The following is a 23958-nucleotide window of genomic DNA, read 5'->3' on the forward strand; positions in this document are numbered from 1 at the left end:
TACTATTCTTGTTTCGCAACTGCTAAACAGAAGCGTCAATAGTGCTACTGACGTTTCTGATTGGCTGTCGCAACGTGAGTTGCGTCTGCCTGCGATTGGTTAGCAACTAATATAGAACGATCTTAAATGGATGCACCAAAATTTGAACACAGACGACGTTTTTACGGCAACGTTAATCCGGCTTAATAAAAACCGTCGTTATGCCCGTATCGAACTACGGATTGGAGATCGAGATTGGATTAAAATTTAACCAATCAGAGCAAAGTTCACTAAACTTTTGTATGAAAACATGTGTATAACCTATGTGCGCATCCGTGCATATGTAAGAAGTGCCCTATGCTCCTCGGAGCAGTTTTATAGGAACGCTACAAATGCAAGAGTTCGCTAAATAACACACTTCCAGTGAATTAGCTCCACTCTCTCTTATTTCTCTCTGGACTATGAATATTTGGCCTGTTCTTTTTAGCTGCACCGCTGAAGTAGTGCAATAAGTTGAAGCGAGACAAGTTTTCTCACTTCAACTTATTGCACCAGTTCAACAGTTCAGCTAAAAATAACAGACTAATTGATATATTAATATCGACCTAAAGTACAACTATGTGATGGTTAAATCCGCGGGTGTTCGATTACTTACGAAGTAGGAGTCTAGTCCTCAATAAACCTTCTTGGGAACAAATATATGTATTTAATAAATGCAGTTTACGTTCGCTTTCTTTTTTTGTAATTGACCAAAACAGATCGTTTTTTTAAGAACTCTTGCTTCATTCGCTCGAGTTGTTCACAATACACTGTCGCTGTAACGGTCTGACCAGGTTCGAGCAATTCATAATGTATGATTCCTGAAAAATCCCACCACACACAAACAAGGACCTTCTTTATTGTTAGTGATGGTTTAGGTGTCGGAATAGGTACATCTCTGGGAGAAAGCCATTGTTTTTTTCGTACAGGATTATTGTATAGCACCCACTTCTCATCTCCAGTTACAATTCGTCGCAAAAACAGATCAGTTTCATACCGAGACAAAAGAGACGCGCAGATTGTACGCCATTGATCGAGTGCCGTCTCTGTCAATTCATGAGAAACCCAAATTCCTTGCCTATACACTTTTCCTGTGCGATGAAGATGATCCTGAACTGTAGACCATGGACAGCCGATCTTTAGTGATAATTCCCTAATATTTGACGAGGATCTGGATCCACCATCGCCCTCAGGATATCATCATCTAATTTTTGAGGTCGTCCCTTTCGTTCAACATCTTCGAGATTCCTATTGTGGCGGCTATGCTCTATCTCGCTTGCATGCGAGCTCGCCCCCCACCACACGCCGGCGAGCTAGTCTTTTGTCACTGCACGGCTAGTCTTTTGTCGCTGTGCGGCAGTAAAACAGTGGAGACTAGCCCGCCGTTAGAGCTGCATCGTTCTAGTGTTTCTCTGCGTAATAAAAGAGTCTTTCTTAATCTCTGTGCCGAATACTCAGGGGCACATGCCTAGATTCTTCCCAGGCTATCCCTTCTTCCCAGGCTATCCCTTCTAAACCTCCACACTATTTCCATTTTCAAACTTTTTAAACCATATATGACACTTGTTTAGTTTTAGAACATCGCCGTAAGTGTCGTTAATTTTTTTCACTGCTTCGTTTGCCTTCAATCCTTGATCGAACAAAAATAGCATACAATGACGTAAATGTCCTTCTTCTATTGTTGGCCTTGACATCTTTCCTCCTTACTGGAACAAAAATTTTTTAACCGAAAAATAGAATTTACAACCAAGCTTGACCGTAGCAACAAAACTTACGTGTTTACTGGACCGTGTCTCCACACAAACTGACTGTGAATGAACACATCGAAAACATTTTGATTACTTTTCGGTTTACCTAATATTAACATAAACGTGACTCGATAAATCCGACATAGGAAAACGTGTGTGTTACATTATCTAGAATCTTCTTCTTCTTCCTCTTTCTGAGCCTCAAGGGCTATAGATATGGACTAATCAACTTTCCGTTGGAAGTAGTTTCTAAGGAAAGTGTGAATTCGTCACTTGGCCGCGAGGAATAGAAGTACTAGGGGAATGAGTTGTCCCTAACGTAGTGCCACAACTACAGATTAGTTAGCGTCATCTGGAAATATCGCAAGAAAGCTTAATACAATTGATAATGTAGTTACAAAAAAATATTTGATTGTAAATATATATATATATATATTTACAATCAAATATTTATATATATATATATATATATATCGTTATGAGACGCTTGAATAATTATAAATCGTAAGATTAATACCATATTATGCACTACACTTCCATATATATTTATCTTGAATAATTAATAACTGTCGGTGAATCATCGATAATGTCACATTTTCTATCATCTCCCGAGAACTTTAGTATTAGTGTTAGTTCTAAAATCCTCGCTAGAAGTCGCTACTAACTTTAATACAAATTAGTCATAATAATAGGCTATGTTCCTGACACCTTGCATTTTATATATTTTTGTTGTTTGAATTTTGCCTATTTGTTTAGGAAATGTCAAATATTCCCCCAATTGTTGTGCGTAGTGTATACATTTAACATTTTGCGGTCCGCGGCTCACCCGAAGACGTTTGTCTAATGTGTTCAAACTTTTCGAAGGCATAATATGAAATTAGTCGCGTTTATTTGATTGATTTTCTTCTTATACAAATGTTGATATCTAAAAAACTATTGAACCTAGCGTGTTCAAAAACTTTTGTCGTGAAGTTCATTTTTTTCTCTATTATTAATAAACACCATAAAAGGTAACTTTTCGGTGAGAGACGTGGATTTTCTGAGACCGTCAAAATTCTGGTCTATTTTGAGCTGGAAAAAAGTCAAACATAGATATAATCGATTTTTTAAGCGCACAAATTATATCAAGAGGATTAATAAAAGAATAGAAAATATACTTCTCTTCTCGCTCACATGTGCTTGCAAACATTGTTTTTTTCTTCGCGGATATAAATTAATATTCTCATCGTCTGATGATTCTGACGAGATTTGTTTCACGACACGTCGACGAAATATCGGTAATACGTCATCTATGACTATATAATATGAAACAAAATAATATAAAATACGGCATAATACGAAATCAACTAGTACATAAATAAACAAATACAATTAGAGAACACATGTACGATCGATAAATAATAAACCAATGACTGATTGTAAGAGGAGTATTTACCTTCTACATCTTGAATTTCTTTATCTGAAGAAAAATCTGTGTTAGATAACATATTTTGCTTTTCCTCAGCTCACAATAGCGTTTACACTGCTAAGATCTGTCTATCGACTAAAATCGAAAGACTAGCTCCGAAAGAACAATCCTAACACTTGGAGCGTCACTTGTTTTAACATAGCTACGAATTGCTACTCATCTGTTTCGCATGTTGCCAATTGCTTAAAACCGCATATGTTTCGATTTATCGATAAAACCAATGTTGTCAGATCGCGACGGCACAGTGCTGTCGACGGACTGCAACGTCGAAATACGTACGACGGCCCCATGCCGTCAACGGACCGCTATGTCAAAACGAGCGCGACGAAATCATGCCAGCCCACGGACTGCCAAGTGTTAACACGTTAATTGCCAATCACGCGATATCGTGTGATGCGAGTTCTCACCAAACGGCCGATCACGCGTTATCGCGTAATAGATATTTAGAGTACATAAATCCTATGTACATAATAATAAAAGCATATAAATAATATATTAACTTATTTTGAGCACAATAAAAACTAAATTGAAAAATTTAAAAAATACGAAATTCCAATTTTCAGCTTGGCAATGAACGTGTTAAAGGACGTGCAGAAATTAACATGCGCTACCTAGGAAGTAATTATAGCAATTCCGCTGTGATTATCGTATGCACTATGTAACTTATTTTTAAAACAAAAGCCAACAGGTATTACGTTTTCCTTTATAATGCGATCTATCTGATGCGACGAGAACATTTAACACATCTATGTACACGGTGAAGATGACAACATTATATAATGCAAGAAAAATAATTATGTTTCACTATACATGGGTGTATGTGTGTAGGAATGTGGTAGAATTGGAGTAATGAAATTATTGAAATAATATAAGTGAAATAAAAGTAGAAGTACTTACGATTTTAGCGCATCAACTGGGGTGGATAATACGCAGACAATGAATTAAAATAAGAATCCAACTTAAACGGAGAGATTCTGAATGAGTATGTCTGCATGACTGAGTGACTGACTGCGAGCAAGCGACGGAAAAGTCGTGATTTTATAAGGGATGTCTGGGGCAGATAGTGAGTGATTTCTACCAATAGGAGACCATTTTTACAGAGAGCGGATCAATCTTCGTAAAAGAAGGAGGAGATGCGAATTTTAGACTTGTCAAAGGATTCGAAGATGCGTGTAGGAAAAATAAGTGGGATAAGAGTAACAACCTATAAGGTACAACAGACAAGGATAAACCACTCCCATGGTTAAGGAAGAGGGTTCACGGATGAGGGTAGTACATTTTTTAGGAATATAGATTTTCTTTGCAACCAGGATATACTGGATGGAGACTGGACGTATCTATTAGAGCTGCGTTGATTAGTTGAATTCCTAGAGGGAAGGGAAAGGTTCTCTGTCGTTCAGAGCTATTTTTGGTGGGAGGTAAGAAAAAGTGAGGCAAATTTTGGAGGGAAACAGGATTGCTTTGTGTGTGCTTAAGGTTATCCGAGAAAGGTCAGTTTTATTGGTTCCCCGTAGGGTCTTATAAACATCACGTATTCTTTTATGGTTTTACTACGCGACGGTCAATTTATGGGCGGCACTTAATATATATTCCCGGCTATACCTATTGATTATTATGTAATTTATCTATTATCTAATCGATCTCTATTGAAATTTCTTATCCTCTATTGGAAGTTCTACCGATCTTTTGATTCGATTGTTTAGTTCCCTGAGGTCATCTGTACGCTATTTACTTACGCTGATAGATTACGATCCTCGGGAGTTTTCTACTGGTAATCGCTAGTTGCGGTGTTTCCTTTGAATTATTCATACGTGGCTCCTAGTTTTACGACCTTTTCGAAGGCACAGTGGATACGTCTTGACCCAAGATATCCCGAGAGTCTGTTTCGGACACATCCTTAAGATATCAGTTTTCAGTTTTCAGTTTCCTTTCGGTTTTAGTAGATTATATGATCTTTTTTTCTCGATTTTATTAAGGGCTCCTTGCTCAAATATATCTGTTTCTATTGTGAGAAGGGAAAAAATATATAATACGAACGAGGTCCGCAGAAGGTAACAGAACCTTCTTATCGTCATTTCTATGTAAATTCCTACACGGAAGAAAATTATAAGAATAAAAAAAAATTACCTGTACGCTATTGAGAAACTACGGTTCTTCGACTGAATACCAGTAATTTGTTCGTATTTCTGGAGTTTCCTTCCGCACGAGTTATGCGCACAATGTGCATTGTTACACAAATAGATGGAACGTGTATAATGAAAGGAAAAAAATGCTAGTAAGCCCGGGGATAAATTACATCACTGCCTCTATTGCGTTCGGGTACTCATGAACGAATGTACAAATACACGTGGTTAAAGAATAAAAAAATGAATCTTCGAGTGTCTAAGCAGAAGTCATTGAATTATGGAGATACAAGCAATAGTAAAAGCAGCGAAAGACTGGATTTTTATAGGAGAAGCGAAGGTAATTTCTAATAATGGGAAGCGATTTTTTTAAAAAAGAGTTAGTATATAGTGTTACGTCCTAGAAGAGGACGAACGCAACAAAATTTGTTTACTCGCGCACTGGCGAGTCCTAAACGTACTGGTAGGTCTGCAGATCAGGTCAAGGTCCGGAGAGGCCCATTTACTCCGATCATAGAACGTACGTTAGGTGGTCCTTTATTTAGGTCAAAGAACTTAATCTCTCTACCTGGGATAGGACCATATGAGTGCGTTGAAAGGGGAATTTAGATTTAGGTAATTGAAAGGAGATGAATAAATAGTTTTAACAACTTGATTAAATTTAGGGCATTTTGAATAAAACAGTTTATTAATGACATAATTTGGTTCTCGGATGGATTAATAATAGTGGTAAATTGATAAGAAAAGTCATTGTAAAAGATAAAACATTTAAAAGATGAAAGGGTTAGCTAAAGTTAAACAATGAAATATGTGGGTTAACATTAAACAAATTTTTATAAATCAACATTACTGGAATAACGCAAATACAAGATGAAGATTAAAATGAGATTAAGCAAAAAGGTAATTCGTATAACTTAATTTAATACAATCGGATATAACGCAACAAGAATGTTTAACATATCGGTATAGCGAGGAAAACATCGTTATATAATACAAAGAAAACAATAATCACGCAGCGCAGGTATGTATTTTGAGGGATGAAGTGGGATTGGAAATTGGATTGAAATGATTAAAAGTCATGTTTAAATATGAAATGGAAACTTACGATTTACATGAATCAATAGAGTGACGAGGACGAATGAAGACGAAGACGAAGGCTGGACTAGACTATGGTTGTGGACTGCTGAAGACTGAACTAAGACTGACTAACTAAGAACTGACACTAAGAACTGCAACTGTGACTGCGACTGTAACTCTAATTGTAACTATAACTTGAACTGGACTCGACTGTACTGTACTGAACTTGAACTGGTCTGGACTGAACTAAACTAGACTGAACTGTAATTGTAACTGTGACTGTCACTGACTGACTGACTGACTGACTGCAAGAAAAACTACTATTGTAACTGCCCTCGCGGCAAAAAGGGTAAGGCTTATATAGAAAGGATTTCAGGGGGTGGTGGATGACATCCACCAATGAGAGGAGATTGCGTGGTGGAAGACGGTTACTCTGGAAAATTCCTAGTATTAATATAAACAATGTTAAGAACCTAATTGCATAGGAGGACCCTTGTTCTACCGACTGTGTACAAGGGTGGATAGATCGCAGCCCCATCGGGAGCCTTATGACATATGTGGACGGCGTGTACTCGTATCTTTTCATAAACCGCTTGATCAAATCTGTTTGTTTTATAATCATAAGAGAAGGAATTCGTTGCTATCTAGGTACTCAGTATGGACACATATGTGCCTAACGTAGAGGCGGCAAGATATCTTAGTTATATAAAAAAAACGAATCTATCGTCCCCGGGGTACCCAGGATGTAAATAAACTACATACCTTACATGAAGGCGAAATGAATGATAAACGCATTGGGAACCATACGGCACGTTTAGCGGCTGCCAATGTAATCTTATCTTTGTTACAGTAGCGCTTGCTCGAAGTCCGTCTGTTTCCCAATCATATAATTAAAAAAAAGAAATTCGTAGTTTCCCAGACACCCAGGACGTAACAATAGTATAGTGGAAAAAGAGTTAGTATATAGTATAGTGGACTCGCCGATAAAAAGAGCAAGGTGTTATCGTTTCGTGAGTTTTTCCTTATTATTGCGTGTATTCCGATTTTTGCAGGACATTCTGATTTTCAATTCTCATTAGGGGCTTTCCGACATTAGAAGCGTCTTTGAGACACCGGAGCCTACCATAAAATTTACGGCACTACCTGTCGCGATGCAGGAAATCAGACGATTGCGTAAGAAACAATGGAAAAGGGAAACGCAATTCGTGGAGATATCGGCGGCACCGTGACGAAGAGCTCTAGGTGACGCAGCGGAGTCTTCAGCAGCTGCAGCATCAGATAAGTCTTTCCGAAAATAGAACAATAATAATAATCGTGAAAATATCGGAGGAAAGACAAAACGGACCGGATGATGCGCAAGGTTATCGTGAATTAAGTTATAAATTGAGGCCGGGCACTTTTGATGGATGCGTTCCGCCGAGAGAGTTCTTTTCCCAATTTAATTTAATCGCTCGGGATAACAGATGGAGTGAGGAGACGGAAACCATTATTTTGGTTTCATGCTTAAGGGGAAAAGCGCGTTCACTTTTAGAATGCGCGAATGACATTGGAAATTTAGGATTTACCGAATTAAAATTGAGATTGGGAGGAGATCGCTCTTTGTAAAATTACTATTCGCAATTTTCATAATGGAAAGCAGAAATTCGATGAAAATATAATGGCTATACTTATACTGATTCAGATATAGAAAGATTGTCACAGCTGGCTTATCCGGAGTGTCATTCGCTTTGGATCAAAATCGCAATATATTTCTGCTGTTACGTCCTGGAAGAGAATGTACGCAACAAAACGTCGCATACTCGCGCACTCGAGAGGCCTAAACGTACTGGCAGGTCTGCAGATCAGGTCGAGGCCCGGAAAGACCCATTTACTCCGATCGCAGAACGTACGTTAGGTGGTTCTTTATTTAGGTCAAAGAATAATCTCTTAATCTCTCTAACTGGGATAGGACCATTTGAGAGTGCTGAAATGGGATTTCTGATTAAAATAATTGAAAGGAAATGAATGAATAAATGTAACAAACTTAGTTAAATTTAGGACATTTTGAATAAAAGAGTTTATTAATTATACTAATAATATAATTTGCTTCTCACATGGATTAACAATAGTGATAAATTGAGAAAGTCATTGTAAAAAATACAATATTTAGAAGATGAAACGGTTAGCTAAAGTTAAACAATGAGAAATATGCGTTAACATTAAACAAACTTTTATAAATCAGTATTATTGGAATAATGTAAATAAAAGATGAAGATTAAAGTAAGATTAAGTGAAAAATAATCCGTGTAACTTAATGTAATATAATCGAATTCAACGTGACAAGAATGTTTAACATAACCGGTGAGAAAAACAATATTACATAATACAAGGAAGATAATAATTACGCTTTGTATGTGTGTGTTTAAGGAGTGAAGTGGGATTGGAGATTGGAGTGAAATTATTAAAAGTCATGTTTAAATATGAAATAAAGACTTACAATTTAGGTGGATCGACTGTGGTGAACAGTACGTAGAACATGGCTTCGTTGATCGAGGTGACCGGATTTCTAAGATCCTTAAGATCGAGGGCTAACTTGAGGGCTGTCGTCTCGTGACTCAATTTGTGAACGAATCGGCTGGATGACAGATGCATTCGCGACGATAGAATCATAGCACTATGCCGAAGTGTCGAGCCGAGAAATTTTTTCATTTAGTAAATCTACTAAAGAAATACCGTGGGGTATTTAGAGAGACACTGTTTACTACTACGAGATTGATTCCGGCTGCCACAGAGAGTCAGAAAGTAGAGTGTGTCGCGGCGGCAAGAAAGTAGGGTTTTTATAGGGAGAATTTTGGAAGTGGCAGATAACGATTGCCAATGAGGACAATTTTCGTGGAAGAGAGATCTGGGAGATTGGGAAGTTTCCTAATGCAATTTGTGGAACAGACGGTTTGGAAAACACTTGGCATTATCGGGATTTCATAAATAATCTTCGGATCTAAATTTTATTGAAGGGCCCACATTTGGTTGATCGCTTGGACTATGTACCTCATAAAGAGCGCACGTGAAGGCGAAAGAGGGGATCGCTGCGTTTGCTTGCTATGTTATTCGTATAATAGATGCGTTGGGAAACACGTGACATATTTGATGGAGCGTTATCGTGATTTTATAAATCTAAGTTTTATCGACGGCCCAACGTTTCCGCATCAGGTTGGCCTCTTTGGCTATGTTACGTTATATAGTTTTTATTTCCGGGTATCACTTGCCCAAATGCGTTTCCCAGTCAAAAAAAAAGATTCGTTGTTCGCGAGGCACGCAGGACGTAACACTGCGCTCTCGAATAAATTCGTGAAGAGAACTCTCCAGTTAAAGGGGATCGCTTCTCTTAAGATGGCAATGGGAAGAGTTGAGTCAGTAAAATTTATTCAAAAAATTGCCATGTAAATAAAAAGTGGGGGAATGAAAATTCGCCTGGAAGAGGAAGAAAGAGCTGCGACCGTGTTTTCACGCTGATATCAACCGACCGACATCAGTGATGAATGGGAAAGACTAGAGAAGATTAATTCCCGGAATAACGTCAGAAACAACTGACACGTGAACCTTCGCGCGTGGCCGCGGTAAAGTTTCATTTTGCATTTCGATTACAATTCTTATTCTAGAAGGGGAGGGTAAAAATTTCTGAAAAAGTTACGGGCCCTCAGTTGGGATTCAAGATTCTTCCAGGGGAAGGTCAGGCGGGAAAGAAGAATTTAAGCAAAAGGAAAACGAAAGAGCGTAAGGGGCACTGTAAGAGGAAAACCAGACGGTACGTGGAAGAAGAGAGTGTACATGTACGTGTATATGTCGAATGAATGAGCGAGTGGGTGACTTAATAGGCCGTGAAGAGAGGGGAAACGCGGACTCGACGAGGAGGAAGAGAGGTGGCAGATGAATCCGAGCGGTTGTGGAAGACGGTAACTCCTCGTGCGAATTATTCGCGCGCATCCGGTGCCGTTGGTTAACGAAGCGTGCGTTTGAAGTTCGCCACTAGCTAGTTTTTCCCGCTCTGTCTCTCTTTTTCTCGTTGCCATGTTGTCGCGATACCGCCGGGAGGAGAGGAGCGCGTAGTTTCAAGCGCGTCCTCGCCGCGTCGCGATCTCGTTACGTGAAACGTCCGGTAACGCGAACGCCCGAGATAATCACGTTAATTGCGAAGTGACGAGCGAAGGACGTTGTAAAATCGATTAGTCGAGCGTGCTCGAGGAAAGAAAGCGGAGGGTCTCTCGGGCGATCAGAGCGACCGATTGATTCGCCGATCGGACGCCGCCGATGGAGAAGCACGCGGACGCTCCGGTATTTAACTTCGCCCGAGGTGGACCGGACGATCAGAGACTAAGGAAGAAAAGGCTAGCCAAATCGAACGGGTCGGCTCGGGCCGGCCGGGTGCGAACAAGCGATTCGATGAAGCATTAATTAACCACCTGCTTATCCCGGCACGGAAAGCCGTGATAGGTTAAGTAGACTCTGGGGAGATCGGGTGGAGTATCTGAGGATATATACGAGGGACTCGCCGATGCCGAGCTTTTTAAGCACTTGACGATTTGGTTTTAAAGATACAAGAAGATTGAAGAACTTGGCCTCGCCACAAGCCAGGCTACAAAATGGAGGCTAACATCGTAGCGATATAAGTTCCGGCGCGCGGGAACGATTAAACGCTGAGTGCGGGCGAGTAATAATTCAACGTTGCTCCGCGTACTCGCCGCGATCGGGGCGATGTTTTCATTCGGCGTAACCCGACTGTCCGGGAATTCGGTTCGCATGACGCAGATGTAATTCGAAACTGCGGCTTCGGGGAAGGGAATCCAAAGAAGGGAAAAGGAGGGAAAAAAACGCGTCGGCGGACTCGCGAGCGCGCTGATGATACGTTGGCGTTCGTCCGAATTGAAAATTGCAGCCGCGTGTTTTCGCGTCGGACAACGCGCGCTGGAGAAGGTACGTCCTCGATCTGCATTTATTCCGAGAGACAAGCGAGCTCTAAACTCTGAGTTGGCTCGAAGTTAACTTGAAGTTCAGTTTGGACCGAAGCGTCTCTTCCGAAAGAGGAAGGAGGAAGAGGAAAAGACAACGGATCGCGAGGCGCATCGATCGATGACGCGCGCGACGTATCCTCGTGGAAGACAAACCGACGACGACGGGCCGTAATAATACGATAGGTAATAATACGACGAGCGGCTAAAGAGTTAAGTCACGCTCCCGGAGAACATCCGCCAGCGGGCGGAAGTGATAAACCCGGAGAGCAGCAATTTCGAGAGTCGCAATGTCGAGCGACGCTGCACGAGCGGAGGATAACAATCGGCTGCGGATTGCGGGACAAACGAGTAATTATAGCTTTCGCGCCATGCTCAGCGCCGCGAAGTTTGTTTTTCTCGGTTTCGCCTCGCTCTCGGCGATCTCGCCGGTCTCGTCGGAGTCACACCTGGTGAAATGTTGCCCGCCGGGCCAGCTTTACTCCGGTTCCTCCCAAGTGAACTGCGTCTCGCTGTCGGATAACGCGATGGAGCTCAGTGTTCTTCACTTGAACGTGACCGCGCAGCCCCAAGGACATCCGCAGTGCGACGAGCCGGAGGACTTGGTGACAACGGCACTCGATGACTTCGTTCTCGGCGAGTACCTGGAGGTAAATCACGTGTCGCCGGTGGTTAGATCGATTGTCCGCGTCTGCGATCCCAATTGCATCGGAGCTTCGGCTTCTCGCTCGAAATAGCAAGTGTCGAATGTCGTTAAATGAATTAACCACTCCTTTAATTTGATAATTAAGAGCATGCCCTTGGGTATTATATTTTTTCCACGTTATTAGAAGATATATATAACTGTGCGATATATAAAATACGTAAACGGGAGCGAATAGACGTGTCAACGAGAGAAGATGCAACTTTGTACTCGGAAGCAGATACAATTTTATCTCGCCGGGATTTCTCTATCCGGCGGACGTCGACCGACGCGACCATAATCGGATCGCCCCCAATTCAATCCCAATCGCACGCGCGAGCAATCGATTATATATATATATATATATATACGTATCAGGGTTAAATATAGGAACGTTAGTCCCTCTTTTGACAGATTTGATGAAACGTTTGCAGGTGCCGGCCTGTCTCGAGATACTTTACGTTCAGGAAACCGGGAAGAGCCACGTGATAGTCGTTCATTGTCGGTCCAGCAAGGACCGGCAAGTGAAAGTGATTAACGAGTCTTTCCCGCAGATCACGCACGTCAGAAAGTGTTGCCCTCGTGACACAATGTACGACAGACGCATGAGAGCTTGCGTGACCAAGTCACATAAACCACCGAGCCTCTTCACGTTTTTGCCGTTGAGTGAGTCCGTCGACGGGGATCGTGTGGTGATAATTATGGAGGGCCTGCCCAAATGCGAAGGTCCGATCGTTGATTACGAAATCGACGAGGATGACGTCATTTTGCGGAACGATACTTACTCGGTGAGCGGCGGAGACGAAAAACAGCGTGAAAATCGATGTGCGCGCGTGCCGGAGTTCGAAATAATAATTTTACAATGTTGACTTTCCAGGAATTTCAAAGTGTAACTATTCGTCCGAGGTTTACGCGTCGTCGTTACCTGAAATTAATTTGCATCGATTACACCGCCATATATTATCCTCCTTATATTATGATTTTCACAGTTCTCGTTCTTTCTCTTTCTTTTTTACGGATGTGTCTCCCAAAATAGAATTCATTCTCGCATATCGTGAATTATTCATGATTTCGCGTGACGTTAAAAACTCAGCGGCCATTCATCTCTTTCGCGGGCGTTGACGCGGGTCGAAGTTACATGACGTAACGAATGATTTGACAGGTGATGATTCCGGCACTTGAGCACGATTCCGTCGTCAATGAGGAGTATTTCGTTACCAAGGATAACGCATGCTTCGATGTGACGCCGTATTCCGCGTCCGATCGCAGATTGATAGCGCGCGTCTGCAGAGGCCGGGAATACTGCGACAGAAACGCCTGCGTCAGAAAGTGTTGCCCCGAAGACGAACTTTATTACGCCCCGGAATGTAGAAGACACGTTATGACGGGAGAACCGGCGAAATTTCATCAAGTCTTCGCGAGCGCCGTTAATGCAACGAATTCTTCCGCTTTCGACGTCAGCAAAGGTTGTACTAGTGAAATTTAAGCTTGTTCTTTTTTCCGCAGAGGCAACTTATTTTTGAGATTGTAATTACAATATATTACGATATATTGTTACATCCGGCAACGCAACAGAATTTCTCACAGGCAATGGAAACGTAGGAGTTATTGCCTGAGAGAACGTTCTAGCAGGTCTGTAAGTCAACGATCTGAAGGGTCGGTCGACTTTATATACTTCGTTCGGCAAACGTCATTCGTCGGTTCTCCTTTATTTAGATCAAAGAACTTCTCACCCGGACTAAGGAATCTCGAAACGCGTTAAATAGAGGTCGAGAGAACATGAAAAAAAAGACGTAAAATAAAAGAAACGTTTAATTGACAAAGGATAAAGGAAATGAAATATATGAAGTTACTTACTGCGGGTGTTACATCTGTCTCGACATTATAACTAGGATTGCTTGCAGGATTTTTAATCTTAGACGCATATGCGTAAAATTAAAAATCATAGAAAATCCTGATGAATAAATGTTAAGGCTTACGATTGGTATACTATGCTTGAAATTTTTGCTTTGTCAATTTATAGTTATTTACGGAACGAAATTTGGCATTACAATAAAAAGTTGTCGCAATTGATATTACAAAACGCACGCATAGACGTCTTTCCGTGTAAAGCGACAGGTATCTGCTTCTTTTATTCACAAGTTGGAATTCAGTAAAATATGCACGTTATTGCCTATGTGTGAAGATGCATGTTGATCAGGAGAGCTCTTAGATTTGAGCGCTCGAAGGAGAAAAAGAACTATGAATGATGAAAACAGGGGAGCGCATATTAGATGGGTCTCGGTGTAGGAGGCGAATATGCCACTGTAAACAGGAAAGAACGAAGAATAGGGGAAAAGAAAGTTAAATCTTACTTGTGACGTAAATAAATTTAACGTACTTGGTCTGGAAAGTCCCAACTACCATGATAGTCGTTGCATCGGTCGTTGAACTTGGTTGATTAGTTAACCCCGCTAACAGAGTTAATTTTACACTCGATCACGATCACTTATGACGATGTCAACGAATTTATGGGTGACAGTGTATATAATATGACGGTACAACAAAATGTCAATGAGAGAAAGAGAGCGAGAGAGAGAGAGAGAGAGACTCCGCTATGAAAGCTTCGAGAACGTGTTACAATGTTTCCTGAAATTCTGCTTACTACACATTTTTTGTCAGGAGGCAAGGTATTCTAGAAGTTACTAAAAGCTTAGTTCATTTTTTATATCGGCGAAATTTTATCTTCCGTCCGTATCTGTTTCTCTTTTGTTACGTTATTTTTTATTTTTATCTGTACCATTATCGTTAACGCCGACGGGCGTTTGCGATTGTTGGTATCTGGTGTTTTTCAGGATATTTTCGTGATATTCTCTTCGTTCAAGCATTCTTTCATAGCACCATGTTTACTCATCTAGTCGACGCGATTATGTCGTTGATTTAGAATTACCCTCAAGTTGCGAAAACTGGTAGTGATATCGGTTCGCATGAATGACGGTTAATTGTTGACTCATGACTCACCTGTCATCCATGTACATTTCTTATCATTTCCTTTCTCACGGTTGAAAATACGTGTCTATCAGCCGTGTACCACGCTTCCGATGTTCGAACTATGTTCTCGCTTTCTCGTCGTGTATACGATTTCGTCACTGATCGTCGGAGCACACGACAATTTCATGGCAAAGGGAAAGGAGTTGTGAAGTTTACTCGGACGTAACAATATTATGTAAAATTTGTCAAAAGTGACTCGCACTGCACGTACATCTTTTAGCAGCAAACTCTCCGATAAAGACTAAGCTCTCTCTGAAACAAGTTCCTTTTTAGAAGAAAGTTTTCGAGGTTCTTATAAACATAGACAAATCTCGCTTGAATAATATTAACTCTTTGCACTCGAGGGCTCCGGAGCGGAGCCATTTAAAATTTGTCTTCAAACTCGAGGGCTCCGCTATGGAGACAATGCAAATAGCAAGAGCGGAATATCCTATACACAATAGTTTTTACGATTTGTCTTTGTCCTTATGTTATGAACTGAAAGTTATTTGCATTGTCTCCATAGCAGAGCCCTCGAGTTTGAAGACCAATTTTAAATGGCTCCGCTCCGGAGCCCTCGAGTGCAAAGGGTTAATCGTACATTAATAACGACGATAACGAACAACAATTACGACAATGTTATCGTCCAAAGTTCCGAGAAACTCACTGACGCACGTTTCATTTTGGTTGTTCAGACTACGGGCTCTTGATTGGGAAGCCGTGTCGATACGGCATGTATCCGGTGAATCCGATGAAAGAGAAATGGTCGATGACCTCACAAGGGCACGTTCAAGTCGAAGATTATCGGGTCTACAACCTGGACGAATGTTGCATGGATGTCCTTTATAACAAATCGCACTACAATAGAGGCTTCTCTCTGTTTATATGTTTCAACAAACCAAGGACACAACAACAAAACGTTCCGACAAGGTATTTTAACGATATCTGTTATGCTATTTTCAGCATGCACGAAGTTCAACAACCATTTTATAACTGTCTTATATCTTGCTCAAAGCCAGATGTGCTTTCAATTAAGAAATTTATCAATTCATCCGATAAATTTATTCATCTCTCGTATCAGTCAAATTTATTCAATAAAATTTCGAGAAAATATTCGATTAAATTCTAACAGACTTAATCGACATAAATATTCTAAAATTCAAGCGGTGCATATTATCGAGACTCAAGGCGTGTAGAACGCCGGAACATTGCGTAACTATGCGGACAACATCTCGGTTCCCCGGTCCGCCACAAATTCTATCAAATTTAGTGAAACATGACTGGCTTTATTTGTGGCTATATAGTGTCTAAACTTGGCAAGTCAAACAAACAGCTCCGGCGCAGCCGAGCATCGCGCGATAGATAGATAGATAGATAGACAATGCTCAGAATTCAACAGCCGTAAACGTCTGAATTTCACGTACACGCGAATCAAGAGAAGCGTTTATATCATCGTCTGTCAATGAAAGGAAGAAACGTGCGATATCCAAAGAATGCTAGGGGACGCATGCCGGCTATTACATATTACATATCGCCATGTGGCGAGATGCGAAACGCACGCGGGTTTATATTTAGAGAGAAATTATTGATGCTGCAACTATTGATGCTGCAGCATTAGGGTTCCCATCGAAAGGGGGAAATGGAGAGGAGGTGCGTTTCAGTAACCCAGTTTTCATTTGTTAGATATGTAAATTAATTAGGTGCTTTTAGTTTTATCCATTTTTAAATCTAGATTTTTTTCGCTCAATTATGATTTCAAAAGCCGCTAATCTATGTTTACAAAAAACCACGTAACATAACAGAGTAGTCGGTGTAACCTGAGAAAACAGTAGTGAACAGTGCTATTATCAATAATGCAATATATTCGACAGTGCATTTTTTTGCATTCGAAGTGCAAAAAAATGCAGTGCCGAATGTGCGCGTTAATGATTTGTTTGGTTCTCGGGGAAGGCGCGGTGAGTCATACAATTTGTGAAAAATAATATCGCTTGTTTTGAGATTTCAAGGAAACCCGCTCCACAAAAACGCTCAACCTCACGTGGCAAAAAGGACAAAAAGCGTCATTTTTAATATTGACTGGGAAGTTGTACCGCTCCCGGCTATTCTTCAGAACTTGCTCCTTCAGATTTTCATCTGTTTCGCTCGATACAACATCATTTAACTGGCACACATTTTAAGACAATAGAGGATACCCGAAAATCCCCGTCGATGACTTTATTGATTCAAAACCACTGAGTTTTTATTCTCTTTTATTGCGATGAAGCTATTAATTAATTCCCCCCCGACTTCTCTTATTTAAAACATACCTCCGGACCATTTAGAAATTTTAATTTTATATTTTAAAGTAATGGAGATTTTCAATAATTAAACTCTTACATTACTCCATTACATTTTAAAATAATGGAGATTATTTCGATAATTAAATCCTTAAATTAAAATTTCTGTAAAATCCGGGGGTATGTTTTAAATAAGGGAGGAGAGGTCGGGCGTATTAATTAGTACGAATATTAGTTGTGGATTAAAAAGGTCGGTTCAGCGTGGAAAGTATGTTACTGAAATAATACCACTCATAATTTGTAAGTTTGAAACAGAGTTGTGACGTTGTGCGTTACACCGTCGGATGCGTTACAATTTTATCCTCTCGCTAAGATTAAAAAATACGCGCTTAATAACATGTATCTACATTCAAATATAATGGATTATTTCGATAATCAGAACTGCACACTTTCCATTGGCAAACAAATCTCGACGTTTGGTAATGAAAGCACCGAATTAGTTTGCACACCTAATACTTACAAACAGTTAAGGGGCACCTGAAATAATATCAACAAAAAGAGCCTCGGAAATTTAACCATCTGCCACTGGAGACACGGGGGTCGATTTTCGTTTTGTGCAGATACAAAGTGACCACCGTCCTGGAAGTCACCAGCTGCGTTTTCCTGCTGATGACGCTTTTGGTATACGTGTGCCTTCCGGGCCTCCAGAACCTCCACGGAAAAACCCTCATGTGCCACGTAAGCAGTCTCCTCTTGGCGTACACCTGTTTGGCCATCATACCGTGGATCACACCCCCGAAAGCGCCCAACGTCAAGGAGATAAATGTCACAACGCCATGCAGGTTATTAGGTGGGTGAGCGACACGCGACTCTAGTAAACAACACATGTGTACACATATGTGCACCTTGGGAAAACGAGAACTGTATTTCCAGCTTACATCATGCTTTTCTCCTTTTTGTCGGCGTTCTCTTGGCTCAACGTCATGTGCTTCGACATATGGTGGACCTTCGGGTAAGTAAGTAAGTAAGTCCCGATAACACGATCGAAGTGAATGAGGTAATCGACGAGACTGTGTGGACGGAAGACGTCCGATGTAATTGACGAAATTAATTGAATGCGAAGCAGTGTGCAATCATACGCCGATGATGATAAAGTCAACAGTAAATCGCTCGAGGATTCCATTCCGATTAATTCCGACAGCAAACCCAATGAATAATCAGTTGTAGTTTTAAAAGTTTCTGTAAAAAATCTGGGTTCCTTATTTTTCCGCGGATTTTTTTCCATTTCTATCCCAGAGATGCAAAAATTCGTTTAGAAAAATTCACGCGTGTTCGTTCAAAACCCGTCACGTTTACTTTTCCCGTGAAAAAGATAAGAAACCGAAATTCGGAATTCTATCTTCAAAACTATTATAGTCAGTATTTCTCTAATTACTTCGTAATAACGTCGTATGATTGCAACGCTATCGTCGCCTCGTTTACCTAACGGGGGAGGACGGGAAAGAGAAAGAGAGAGAGAGGGAGAGACAGAGGGAGTCTCGATTACCTCACTTGACCTTCTATAGGATGTCTCGCTGTTATTGTCCGTCCCATTAACCCTCCTATTGCTTCGGCGGCTCATAGGCGCTCCGCGAATTTATTGTACTCGCTCTTCACGTGCTGCGGCAGTAAAAAGAAATATACAACGGCAAACATTAAACACCGAAATGACTCAACGCGTTTTATATAGCACTGAAGCGCGCAGCGTGCACGACGTGAGCGCGGAAGAAGAGCGAATGGAAGAGAGGAAATTTTTAACCGCGCGAGGAGAATGAATATTCTCCCTTTTCTCTCCCGGTCAATTACTTCTTTAATTAATTTCCCGCCCGATGAACTCTCTCTCTCTCTCTCTTTCTCTTTTCTACCTTCCACGCGTAATGACCGAAGAACTCGCGACAGGCGGCTGATAATAATACCGCCGGATATGGAGGATTATTCGCGTACTTCGCGCGTAGGAATCACTTCTCGCGCGGATGCGCGTCGCGCGAGATGCACGATCAAATGGTTACGCATCTTACGCGCCTTGTCCCGCGTTCCTCGCCGGTTACGGACGGTTTGTATATTCAAGATGCTATTCTAGCTGGGGGGGCTCCGCAAATACACGCAGAAAATAGATCTATGTCAGCGACGATGGCTATGTATCTCAATAGCCTCGCCGCGCGATCTCTCAATCGGGAATTCCGCGAGTCGCTTCTTCCTACGCCTTCGCGTCGCCCCATCGTCCACCTCGTCGTCACCGTCGCCATCGAAAGAGGAATTACGCGGTACTCATGCGTCATTTGCAGAACCCTGCCCCGTTTGCTTCCCTAATTGATGGCTTCCCTGAATTAAGGACGAACCTATTGGAACAGTATCCGGCGATTTAACCCTCGTAACGCGACATACAAACGTCGTCTCGCGTATCGCGAGTCATTAGTTAATTTTTCTCGGCCATCGTCTGAGTGCCGACGATCGTCCGAGGGCGTCAATTTAAGGAAGACGCATATATCATCCTATCCTACATTATGTCTCGTCTCTTCTCGAAAAGTGGTCACACAGGGTTACATGTTTATCGACCCTTCCTACACGTGTCTCCCTGTGTATTTTTCATCTTAATGAATAAGATAAACGATAATGGAGTCCTGTTTCTCCCTCGCAGAGGCTTACGCGGGGACACGGTCACGAAGGGACGCAAACACAGACGGAGGTTCCTGTTTTACTGTTTGTACGCGTGGGGCTTCTCCTTTCTGGTGTCGATCTTCGTCATCGTCTCCGACTGCACGGACATCCTGCCAGTTTACATGCGACCCAAGATCGGCTATATGGGATGTTGGTTCACACGTAAGTCACCCCCTCCTTCCCCCCCCCCCGCTCGATAATCGCTATTTGATAAATGAAGTAACGCGTAAATTCGTCTAAAGCGTCTTTGCGGAGCCGCGAGTTTGCGAATCTTGAGACGAGATATCCTCGGCGACGTTGAATATTTCGTTTCCTTGCGCGCCGTAATCGAAGCATAATATTCGTTTTTCCGCGCGGACTCCGACATCGAGGACGAGTTGCAGCCGGAAAATTTTCGTTCGGCGTCGCCGAAGTTTGTCGCATCGAGGCATCGGTTGAAGCGTAAACGTAAGGCCTCCTTTGATCGTGCCCGTCGCGTTGTGTCGCAATTATCCGATAATTAAAAAGTTCCTCAAGTAGCCACATTGATCGAGCTCGGAGATCGAATTCAAGCATCATTACGCCTCAATATATAGGTAGATAGATAGGTAAATAAAGTTCACGGTGGGATTAACTGCTCGCGTAATAAGTATCATTAATATCGCCGAGGTAATGCGCTCGATAATGGTCGAGTGGAAGAAATTCGCGAGAAACTTTTCTCGCGGCTCGAGAAGAAGCTCGAAGGAAGCTAAGAGTTATCGGGATTACATCGCTTATGTCAATAATGACATTACAATAATTATCCGACCGTTGTATAGCTCGGTGCAGCCACATTTTTCTTCCCTTCCTTTCATCCCGACGATGAACGATGACCACGGAGGAAGAGTAAATAATCGCTTTTTATCGGGGGAAATTTGCCGGCGCGATGAGACAACTAAACGACACGATCTCGATGACAAACGAGATCTCCCCGCGTCGATGCGCTTCTTATGTTGTGTTAAATTGCAACCGCCCGCAGAAAAGCAGGGGTCATACAGCGAGGTGACTTTCTTCACCGGCCCGGTGACGATCCAGTTGATATCCAATATGGTGTTCTTCGTTCTCACGTCAATGCACTGCAACCAGGTGAAAGCTGAAATCAAGAGACTCACCTCGGACCCCGCGGATCCCAGGAACAAGCGCTTCCATTCAGACCGCAACAGGTATGTCACCCCGTTTCATTAGTTATTTTCGTCAAGCCGACAAAAACCCAACGACCCGTCTTTCAAGCGAAGCGATTATGAACAAAATGGGATACTTCACGGAGAAAACCGCCAATTAGTGACTGCATCTGCAATCTCGATAAATATCTTTTATCAATGACACGAGGAAGTTCCTCGCTTTCTCGAAATTGCTTACGCAATTTACACGCGAGCGCAGAAAAACTCACTTGCTATTCACGAGCGACGTTGAAAATGTACGAGAGTTGCGTCGATTACGAAGTACGAAAGTTGCCTTGCGCGCGCTCGTTGATGCGAACCGTTTACACGATCGTGGAATTTAACGACGATCAGTTAGCCGTTTGTAGTGTTTTTTTATGCTGAGAGAAAAAAGCAGTTGTGAATTGATAAAATCGGTGCGATCAACCTCATCGAAAACAAATATTACGTCCACTATTACGAGCAAATTACGCGTTGGTGCAACAGTACGTTGCATTGATACAGTTGTTGCTGACCGAATCGCAATCGTTGAATCAATTGATAACTTATTACAGAAACTGTACAATTTGTTCAATGGATTAAACGCATGTGCTTGAAAAAACTTAATTCGTTTAAGCAAATTTCATTCATTCTATCACGTTTTTATTCAATATACCGCGTTCTCGAACGCAAAACGCACCGCATAGTAAAAAAAAACACTTTGCTCTTCCGATAAAAATCGGTCCTTGTTAAAATTTTTATATGTTTTATGTTAAATTTTTTACGTATCCGTGTGTTAATTTACAGTATATCGTATTTATGTTATCTCAATAAATTTCGTTTTGAGTCGGTGTTCAACGGTGTGTAAATGTTAAATTAATACTTGTAAGTGTTAAAATAATATATCTTATACTTCAGTGTTGATTAATACATCATGGATACTGATTTTGCGTTAACTTTTGATATAGTATATATGCCACTTTTCAACATACTTTGTGTTAAATTAGCACGAAAATTTGTGCGGACCGTTCGAAATATGTCGAATTCAACACAAAAATGTCACCCTCGCACGCTCATTGTGACTTCATCGTCGAGCTTTCAGCTCACAGAAAGTTTCTCCCCCTTATCTATCGCGTGTCTTTACTCCCGCAGATTCGTCATGAATATTAAGCTGTTCGTCGTCATGGGGATAACATGGGTGTGCGAGGTGGTGTCGTTCTTCCTGAAGAGATACCACGTCGAATGGCAAGACACGATCTTCTACTTCACCGACGTCCTCAACTGCCTGCAAGGCTTGCTGATCTTCATTCTCTTCGTCCTGAAGAGCCGGGTCTACCTGGCGCTGCGCAGACGGCTGGGCCTGGACGTGCGGAAGAAACGGAACTGCGACACGACCATCATGCAGGATCCTTACCGCGTGAGAAAGAGCGTCAGCAACAGCACTTTAATGTCCACGTTCGTGGTGAGCACGGCGCCATGAAGCGTCATCGCAGAGAGAGTCACCGTTTAGTATAAATAATTCCACATCCCGCGACTACCTCGCCGTGTATCTTTTCCCCGTACACTCCATACTCGCCGCTCGACTTGCGGCCGATGCGCTTACTCGTCGACCGTGTCTCTTCCTCCGCTGGCCGGAACGATTGACTCTTGCACCGTCGTTGACATTTTTGCGATTTGTTGTTAATAACGAGGATAGAACGCATCCTCCGCGATCGGCACGCGCGACAGACACGTTGCGAACAAAACCGGTCGCTTTTCTACCTTTCTCGCACCGTAGCGAGGCGATTTTATTATCTTCCTTCTCGCTGGTGCAAGTGTTAATAACTGACTCTCATCGTGAGAGTAATTGCATTCGATTCGACGGCCTCTGGCGCCGTGTGAATAGCGGTATAAATAGAGCTCGGCGAGGGATACCGCGCTGAGACGTCATTGTATAAAGTTCCCTTTTGTATTAGCGCATATTGTTGACGATGTGCTTCGACTCACGAGGGAATCGCTATCTTGACGACCGAAACGTCGACGAAGCGTCTGTTGGAGGAGAGAGAGAGAGAGGCAGCATGACGATTCTGTTAAAAAGTATCAAGATCTGCTGATCTTCTTTTTCGCCCGCGAAAGTTAATTTTACCTGCGACAATGTGTCCATCGTAACGACGTCGCCAAGAATACCAAAGAAGGCTCGTAACCTTTCGATCCTCCCCGTGACTCTCTCTCTCTCTCTCTCTCTGTGTATGTGTGTGTGTGTTGCGTCATTGTACTGCGTGTGTCGCGAGGGACACCTCGTTGACGAAACTTGCAAGCGATATTTTTACACGCACCGCGTGACATATTTAATAGGTATGACGTCGATGTAAATCGAGTATAAAGACATGTGTGTATGTGTGTGTGTGTGTAAAAAATCTTGTTGTCGAATGATTCCTAATGAATCTTTGAGCTTCTGTGTGTTAGAAAAAAGAAAAAAGCACTTTGATACGATTAATGTCAAAGGAGACACGCGACTCGACAGTTTTGCATCGGAATGTATTTTTATATGATGCGCTTTTTTTTTAACGGATTATTTTCAGAATAAACTATTTTCCAACTTTCCTCGCACATCCGTATGCAAGTAAAAATGTAATCGAAACGGGGAAATACGCAGAGTAAATGGATAATTGCAGTTGATCCATCTGCAAGTGTAATATTCTCGAACGCTTTTCGCTCTCTTCGCTCGCTTCCTATAAT

General features: G+C 41.8%; 1 protein-coding gene across 2 annotated transcripts; it reads left to right on the forward strand.

Annotated features, from left to right (window-relative positions):
- Positions 1-10359: 10359 nt before the first annotated feature.
- On the forward strand, positions 10360-23957 carry LOC106751766 (G-protein coupled receptor Mth2). 2 transcript variants are annotated; one of them, XR_001375093.1, is made up of 9 exons: positions 10360-12069; positions 12536-12889; positions 13264-13567; positions 15806-16040; positions 18007-18236; positions 18320-18398; positions 20064-20245; positions 21086-21264; positions 22393-22474. XR_001375093.1 is itself a non-coding variant. In XM_014632860.1 (9 exons), the coding sequence occupies exons 1-9, from the start codon at positions 11710-11712 to the stop codon at positions 22718-22720; spliced, it is 2256 nt and encodes a 751-aa protein (XP_014488346.1). In that variant the 5' UTR covers positions 10360-11709; the 3' UTR covers positions 22721-23957. The 2 variants fall into 2 exon arrangements, 1 of the variants encoding a protein (XP_014488346.1); XM_014632860.1 differs by having other exon boundaries at positions 21081-21264; positions 22393-23957.
- The last annotated feature ends 1 nt before the right edge of the window (position 23958 follows it).

Source organism: Dinoponera quadriceps, unplaced genomic scaffold, assembly GCF_001313825.1.
Source record: "Dinoponera quadriceps isolate SergipeBrazil2010 unplaced genomic scaffold, ASM131382v1 scaffold141, whole genome shotgun sequence".
In the NCBI taxonomy this organism is placed as follows: Eukaryota; Metazoa; Arthropoda; class Insecta; order Hymenoptera; family Formicidae; genus Dinoponera; species Dinoponera quadriceps.

Bases quoted from the DNA above. Each gene is read 5' to 3' on its own strand.
- LOC106751766 (XM_014632860.1), top strand. From the start codon at position 11,710: ATGTCGAGCGACGCTGCACGAGCGGAGGATAACAATCGGCTGCGGATT. The intron at 12,890-13,263 runs GTGAGCGGCGGA...ATGATTTGACAG, and splicing joins TGCGGAACGATACTTACTCG to GTGATGATTCCGGCACTTGA. The intron at 16,041-18,006 runs GTATTTTAACGA...CGTTTTGTGCAG, and splicing joins CAACAAAACGTTCCGACAAG to ATACAAAGTGACCACCGTCC.